Source organism: Cucurbita moschata, unplaced genomic scaffold, assembly GCF_002738365.1.
Source record: "Cucurbita moschata cultivar Rifu unplaced genomic scaffold, Cmos_1.0 Cmo_Scf00042, whole genome shotgun sequence".
In the NCBI taxonomy this organism is placed as follows: Eukaryota; Viridiplantae; Streptophyta; class Magnoliopsida; order Cucurbitales; family Cucurbitaceae; genus Cucurbita; species Cucurbita moschata.
Window position 1 is genome coordinate 1,801,699 of NW_019268558.1, and position 7,846 is coordinate 1,809,544.

At 34.8% G+C, this 7,846-nt stretch overlaps 1 protein-coding gene across 2 annotated transcripts in view; it reads right to left on the reverse strand.

The window, feature by feature from the left end:
* Positions 1 to 7,846, reverse strand: part of LOC111433386 (transcriptional corepressor SEUSS-like) — a 14,477-nt gene that overhangs the window by 5,271 nt on the left and 1,360 nt on the right. For both annotated transcript variants that reach the window (XM_023070437.1, XM_023070436.1), the window contains exons 2-8: positions 5,961 to 7,391; positions 5,751 to 5,870; positions 4,745 to 4,793; positions 4,349 to 4,563; positions 4,183 to 4,251; positions 2,962 to 3,059; positions 1,616 to 1,709 (exon numbers count right to left, since the gene is read on the reverse strand). In XM_023070437.1, the coding sequence (XP_022926205.1) occupies positions 1,616 to 1,709; positions 2,962 to 3,059; positions 4,183 to 4,251; positions 4,349 to 4,563; positions 4,745 to 4,793; positions 5,751 to 5,870; positions 5,961 to 7,049 (1,734 nt within the window). In that variant the 5' untranslated portion in view covers positions 7,050 to 7,391. The remainder of the gene's footprint in view (positions 1 to 1,615; positions 1,710 to 2,961; positions 3,060 to 4,182; positions 4,252 to 4,348; positions 4,564 to 4,744; positions 4,794 to 5,750; positions 5,871 to 5,960; positions 7,392 to 7,846) is intronic.

Genomic DNA, 7,846 nt, shown 5'->3' on the forward strand with positions numbered 1-7,846 from the left:
TTTTTTTTTTTTTTTTTTTTTTTTTTTTTGTCTTAAAGAAAATAATAATAGCATTTTTTTAATTAAGTAAAAAAAACACTAATTCAGAATATTACATTTTATTCTAAACTTGAGAAGTCAAATTACAAGTACACTCCTCAACTTCTTGATAAAGTTCATCAGCTGTTTATAATATATTCAACTTCTCAATATAGTCTGTAAAATCATTCCTTTCATACATTCCTTCCGACCAGAAACTTTCGTATAACAAATTTTTACAAACTAATTTTTATGGAATTTAATACAGTTTCAATTGAAAAAAAAAAAAAAATTGGTTGCAAATTAAAAATCAGAAGGCCAAAACGTAGTGTTTAAAAATAATCAGTTTCAAAAAGTAGAAATAATTGAGATTAGTCAAGATGCACATAAATTAACCCAAACACTAACAAATATCAAGATAACAATTATAAATGATAAGACTTAGAGAATTGTTATGAAATAAATTTCTGGTAAAGAGAGAACAAGTGGTGAGAAAATTGTTACTAAACAAAATATTCTTAATAAAAAGAAGCCAAATTGTAAACAAAACAATGATTAGGAGAGCACTAATCTCTTTAGTTTTTAAAATTTGGTCAGAAAGTTGTGATGAAACCAATAATGTTACATTAGAAGCTTGCATTTTTAAATAGAAAAATAAAACAAAAATGAATAGATATACCCCAACTTAAAAAGGCAAATAAAGCATACAATATCATTCAGGGTTGCATTTCCAGCCTAGAACCACTTTGACAATTTCTTTTTTCATGTGTGAGAGTACCACTTTTAACAATATAAACACAAAGCAGTAACTCCTGGTATATATACGCATCGATCATTGCTAAGATATCAAAATATAAAACCTGTTACAGCCTCCGGGAAAATTTCACTTGAAACAATAATTTGGATTTCCCAATTGTTCAACGTCAAGCCTCATTTTAAACCAGAAAGGAGACACAAATGTGGTAAGTTTAAACACTAATGAAAAAAAATATTTTCAATAAAAATGTTGTTATACCTTACATTTTTACAGAAGAATTTTAATAACAAATTTGTTTGATTACACGATATTCAAAAGTGATTCTTTTTATTATAAATTTTATTTATTTATTTCATGCTTCGAGGATTTTTGATTAATCACTTTAAAGTCATTTTGGATAATCCAACCATCAAGTACTTATTCAAAAAAAATGTTTTCAAATCGATCCAATTTTTTTGAAGCACTTTTATTTATTAAGATTGTTTTTAAAAACTACTCACAATAAACCACTCAATAAACTATATTGAACACACTTCAAATTATTGATTTTTTCAAAAGTGCTAATAGAAAAATTAATTTTGTTCAAAAAGCATTTTCTTCCCATGTTATTCCAAACACACTAGAAATGCTGACCTATAAGTTTAGAACAAGTTAAGCAATGAGTAATAGTCCTCACCTCACGCTAAGAAAACAACCACAAAGGTTTTGACTAATCAGACAACCCAACAGACATTTCAATCTAATCCAGACACTATATTAGGAGAAACTGAAGTTTTCAATCGAAAGAAAGACCATGAAAGTCATCCCAGCACATAACCCTATGTTGATATCGAACATTACCTGAAGGCACCGGACATATCTCTTCGTATATCCCAAGTCATTTACTAATGGCACTTCCAATGCCTTGGCCAATTGTCTAGCTGAGCCCACAAACCTGAAAAAGTTTCCCGTTAAAATCATAACTCTCACTACTTGTACAATAAATCTCAAAAGAATGTTGAAGTCTTTTTTAAAAGAAAAGAAAGAACACAAACTTATGGACTTGGTGAAAAGCTAACACAATAATAAGTTCCCAAGTATAGAATTAAACAAATGTGCTCATTCTACTATTAGTATAGGATCTACAGCCTTCCCAAAATGTATGCCCCCTCATATAGTAACAAAATCCTAAATCATTCCACAAAGTTAACATAAGTTATTTGTAACAATTTAAGTTATTTGTAAAGGGTCTACAGAGTTCTTTTTCTATTGAGCTTCATTCAGCTACATGGAACCTAACTTCTTCAACCACAACCCAAGTTATGGATTTATTCCAATTTCCTGTTTTTTCCCCAACAGCAGCTCCTACATAATCACTTTAACCAGCCATGTCATGAACTTTTTCTTTCTGAACAGCAGGATTGCCTTAATTTCACTTCCGTTACTCTAAAGCTATTCTCCTTTTTTAACACAAATTATATACGTCAATTTATCCTAACTTATTAATACATCCAACTATGATGCACATACACAATATTTAAGCAGTAACTTCACTAAATATACACAAATTGTCTACGTCAATTAATCCTACCTTACCAACCTAGAAATTCATCACAAACATAATCTTCAGTTCCATAAAATGTGATGGCAATAAAATAATAAAAATCTGATAATGAAAGGCAAATGAACACAATTAACAGCTTGGACAGAAAAATAAAGTAGTTCCCAGTGGATCAAAAATGATTTCAACCCCAGCTGCTACCAGAAATTATTGTATCAAACATCATGTGTAGAAACAATGCATCATATGCATCCAGATCACTGTATACATCAACCATAATGAAGGAAAAACTGCCTTCATTTGGAAAAAAGAAAACAGCTACCACTATTTTCTGTCCTAAATGACCACAAAAGGATCAGTATAGCACAGGCACAAGGTCCTCAAGTGAGTCAAATAGGCAAACGAAAGAAGTCATCCAAACAAATTTCTTGGCCTAGTACCCCATTTACTTCAGATAAGTAATGAGAGAGAGGCATGGTAAAAAACATTATAATACATTCAAATAATCAGAGACCTACCCTTACAACTGACCAATTTGGACTATACCATATCAAAGTTAACATAATAAGCCAGTCAAAACAAAGAATATGAAAAGTAAAGATAGGACATTCCATAATGAAGACATTTTTCTAAAAGTAGGCATTACATGTTACAGTTATTTTGCAACTCGGGAGTAGACAAGTTAGATGATGCCTTTTGAATAGCAGTCTGATACTTCTGAGCAGCTGCCCCCAGCTGACTAACCTGCACATCACAATATGTGTCAGCTAATCAAATAACCAACAATAGTCAAGAATCGATACATTTATCTTTATCTTTCTTCAATGAAAATATTGTGTTTCCTATCTAAAGAAAATCTTTCTATGCCTAACCAATACATTATCCACCAAAAGTCAAAGAAGGTCTAGAAGTCCTGTGCAATGCAATAATAGAGACATGAAACAAATGAGCTGGGAGTACATAAGGCTGTATTGTACATACACATACACAGAAATCATTAAAAAAATGTAAATAGCACAACGCCTATTGAAGACTTAGTAATGACCTTTTCATTTTATAAATGAAAAGTTGATTTTTTTTTTTTTTCTTTTTTTCCATAAGGTCTAGAAGTCCTGTCCAGGAATCTCATTTTCAAACAATAATCACAACATATTAAATTGAAAATAAGGAGGATTAAGGGGGTCACTTGCTCTAAAAAATGTTAATACGAATCAGAGAATCAAAAGACATGCACTAACCTTTGATTATCAGTGGTTTTTTTCCTGAAAGTAAGTGGTATTTAAAAGTTCTTGAAACTGAGTGTACCAGGAATTTGTGGGAATGCCTAGTAGTATCTTGACATTTAAATAAGCCTAGCTTTAGGTAGATGATCTCCCCCATTACTCAAGCTTTACTCTAGGCTTTAATCTAAAATTGAGGATCCTCTGGTCTAGCTCCAACTTAGATGTATGTTGGGAGAGTAGAGAAAAGGAAATAGGAGAATTTACAAATAGATTTACACACAAAAGATAGTAGTCTAGGGTTGGGTCCAATTTATTTACCAGCTGTCTCTCTACAAGGAATTGTGTAATTTTCCATTTCACATTGATCAATAGACAAGCCTTCAGCAAACCAATTCGTCTTCCTCTTTTCAGGTTAGAGAGTTTGTTCTCGTTTGTAATATTGTTCAGTAATAAGTGTTTCTTAACAACCAAGCGTTTGTACATAAATACATACATGAATAAAAATGGGAAAAAGAATTGTGGAAGAGATAAAAATGAACCCAGATATATAAATCATGCGCAGATGTGATTCAAAGCCACATGGAAAGTTTCGGGTGGCTTTAAGAGTTATTTAAACGTGAAACTAAACTGTTCTTCATCATTACCTGAGGTATTAGTAACCTTCGAGGAATAAGCTCTTCATGACGTCGAGCACAAAATTCCCAAGAACATATCTGATGAAAGAAAACAAAGGAAAGGTAAGATATATTGTTTCCTAAGAAGAGAAGGAATCATGAAAAAAAAAAAAAGGAAGAAACTTTCTGATTTGACCTTTAAGTCTGGAGAAAAAACTATCCGAAGTTGGCCATCACGAACAACACGAAGTTGCTCAAACACACTTTCTTGTATTGCTTTGGCGTAATCTAGGACAATTTGTCCAGAGGAATTATGATATTCGCGGGGCATATCAATATAGAGAAGTTCTTCAAGAGTTCCACTTTCATATTTGATTTTGAACAGCCTTGGAAGAACTTCAAAGGTTGCTTCTGAAATGTTGAGAGAATTAAGATGTAATTAGGAACTCCGTTAACAAAAGAAATACATGAACCAAAAGAAAAAATTAACATGTTGAGAGGACATAAACATGAGGACCAACTAAAATAGTAGCTGGATCAAAAGTACAAAAACCACATAATGCGACTCAGGAAAATAAAAACTATGACATACCAAAACCTCGACCAGGCTTGCGGTTGCATATTTCACAATGCCAAACATCCTGCGAAATGCACCAAAATGATTACTACTTTACTTGCATCTATGCTATATATTAAAGCAAATGAGAAAGATCTCCACGAATCTTCACCATGATATTAGATTCTTGAAGGAATGACAACAAAAAATCCAAAATTCATGAGAAGTACTTTTCAATATAGTGAAGCTCTCTCTCTCTCTCTCTCTCTCTCTCTCCCTCTCCATAAGTTTAGGCCCTTCCCCACCCCACTGACTCATTGCATCTCAAACGATTGCAATCAAGGAAATTTCTGAAATGTAGCAGTTGCAATCTCACCCAGAAACTTCTCTCTCTATTAATGTCCTCACATTAAGCCCCTCCTTCCTCCCTCTCCTGCACTGCATCGCAATTCATTCCAAACAATTGCAATCGTGGAAGTTTTTAAATACAGTGGGGTGGGGCTTAGCACGAAGTTTCAAATGTGCCTCTAGTAACCCCTACATGAAGGCCTCTTCTGCTCTCTCTCTTCACGTCCATATAAGAAGTCCTCCCATCCCCTTTCTCTTGTTCTCCCACATTTCAATCAATTCAACCATGGAAACTATTTAAATATAGTGGGGTGGGACTTTGCCCCAAGTTTGAATGTAACTATAATAGTTGCAACCTTACCCTGGTACGTCTCTCTCTTCTTGTGATTCTTTCCTCTTATTTTTATTTCCCATTTGAAATTCCTATTGGTTTAAGGCAACCAGAATTTAAACAGCTTCCATAGATTTTTCAAAATTACAAGGTTTCCCTAGCAGCAAAATGGTGGAAAGACACACCTCAGCCCCTTTTTTTTTTCTTTTAGTGTTCATTTGTTAAGGTTCTCCCTCACTCCTTCTTCCTCACGGATGCCTCACCCCCTCACTCCCTCAAGCGAAGGCAACTAGGTTAGGTCGACTAGAATGCAAACGTCATTCTATAGAACTTTGAAAGTTACAGAGTTTTCTTGCAGCAGACCTGTGGAAATACACCAGTTGTTTGGCGTCCATTTCCATACATGGAGACACACCATTTCTTTTTGGCATGTGGAGCAAAGTAATCCGCAACAAATTTCCTCCAGAATGCAATATTGTTGTCCTACAAAACAGATATGATTACACAAATCATATAGCTTGCATTCTAGGTTGAACAGATACCAAATGCAACAACTAAGTGACATAATCTTACTTCAGGTCTCTGCTGCTGTTGACACATATAATTTGTTAAACGCCGAGCACACATGCCAGGTTCATAAACTGGTTTTACAGGGGATCTTAATGGCAAATTTTGTTGTTGAAATTGTTGAGGCAAATGCGGTCTTTGCTGAGGAATAGCCTTCAGGAGTTGCTGTTGGTGTTGAAATTGCAAGAGCCTTTGTTGTTGCAAAAGATTAATCTGCGCAGCAGCAGCCGCCTGAGAGGACTGCCTAGACATACTGAGCAACTGCTGTTGTTGCTGCTGCTGATGTTGATGTTGCTGCTGTAGAAACAATGACTGATCAGACTGTTGAGGTTCCAATTTCACAGGACCCAAGTTTCTCATTGATTGAAGTTGTTGAGGTTCCAGTTTCACAGGACCAAGGTTCCTCATTGACTGCAGCTGCTGCTGCTGCTGCTGTAGTTGCTGCCCCTGAATATCATTATTATTCATTTGAGACTCTAACTTGACAGGTCCAACACCACATAAGCTTCCTCGTATAGGTTGGAATTGATGTTGTTGTTGTTGTTGTTGCTGCTGCTGCTGCTGCTGTGACTGCTGTGCATTATTAGAGCTAACGAACTGCTGCATTGAATGCTGACTATGTTGGAAGTTCTGGGGCTCAATTTGCTGGGGCTGCTGTTGATTGGGTATTATTTGGCTGCTAGAATGGTTTGAAAATTGTGGCCCTGAAACTTGACTGGATGAAGCAGGGTTTCCTGTATTTGATGCCCCTAATGATGATGGCGTATTATTGAAGTTCACACCATTGCCAACAAGTGAAAATGGATCTGACTCGGAACCAGGGTCCATACTTCCTCGTTGGCTGTTTCCAAGACCTGAGGGCCCAGAATTTGGAACTCCATTCCCAAATGATTGATTAAGGAGAGAAGACATACTGGGCATATTACCAAGCATATTCATACTACTAAACTGAGTTCGTGGAGATACAAGAGAAGGAAAAGCTGACTGAGAAGGCAGCCCCCCTTGTGCTCCCATCATTCCAGAATTTGATCTCAAAAGCGATGGTGAAACAGACTGCGCACCACCAATGGGAGTGGATGGCCCCGAAGGCACCATCTTCTTCAAAAATCTATACACACTATAACTCGTACAATAACTCGTAAAAGGAAAGCTATCTAAAGTAACATCAATTGACTACACAATAACTCGTACAAGGCACATAAGAGGGCTCAGTCCAGAGAACATTCGTCGCCGACAGCCCTGGTTGCAATCTTCATGGTCGTTATGATGAAACAATAGAAATGGAAAGGTTTTGAGCCTCAGCACATGGTCCGGATTTTGAATGAATACTAGCCGAAGACCAAAAGATGCTGAAACGATGTAACAAAGCCTGGTTTTGAACATTCTACAACCAGACAATCTTTGCTAGAGAAATCTTTGAAAGGCTTTCGCATGAATCTGTATATGACAATGAAATTCATGCAACATTCACTTCATCTATACAGACAAAAACGCTAAAATAAAAATCAAACTCTTAACAGTTTACCCATAAAATCTCATAATACAACCCAAATGCACATCGAAGTCATCACAATTAAAACAAGACAAACACAAATCCTCAAATTGAAAAAACTACAAACAATTAGAACAAGATTTTAACGAAAACGACTTTCTTCAAAACTCCGAGCTGAAATTCTTCACGAACTAAGATGACAAAAATAAAATAAAAAATTATTCAAATATAACAAACACTGATTAGAACAAAATAAAAATAAAAACAGAGAGAAAAAAAAAAGTGAAACAATCCAAAGACTGAAATAGTGAGAGAAATTAAACCACATCCAGTTAAAAGTAAATTCCAAAAATTAAAAAAAAAAAAAAAAAAAAAAAAAAAAAAAAAAAAAAAAAAAAAA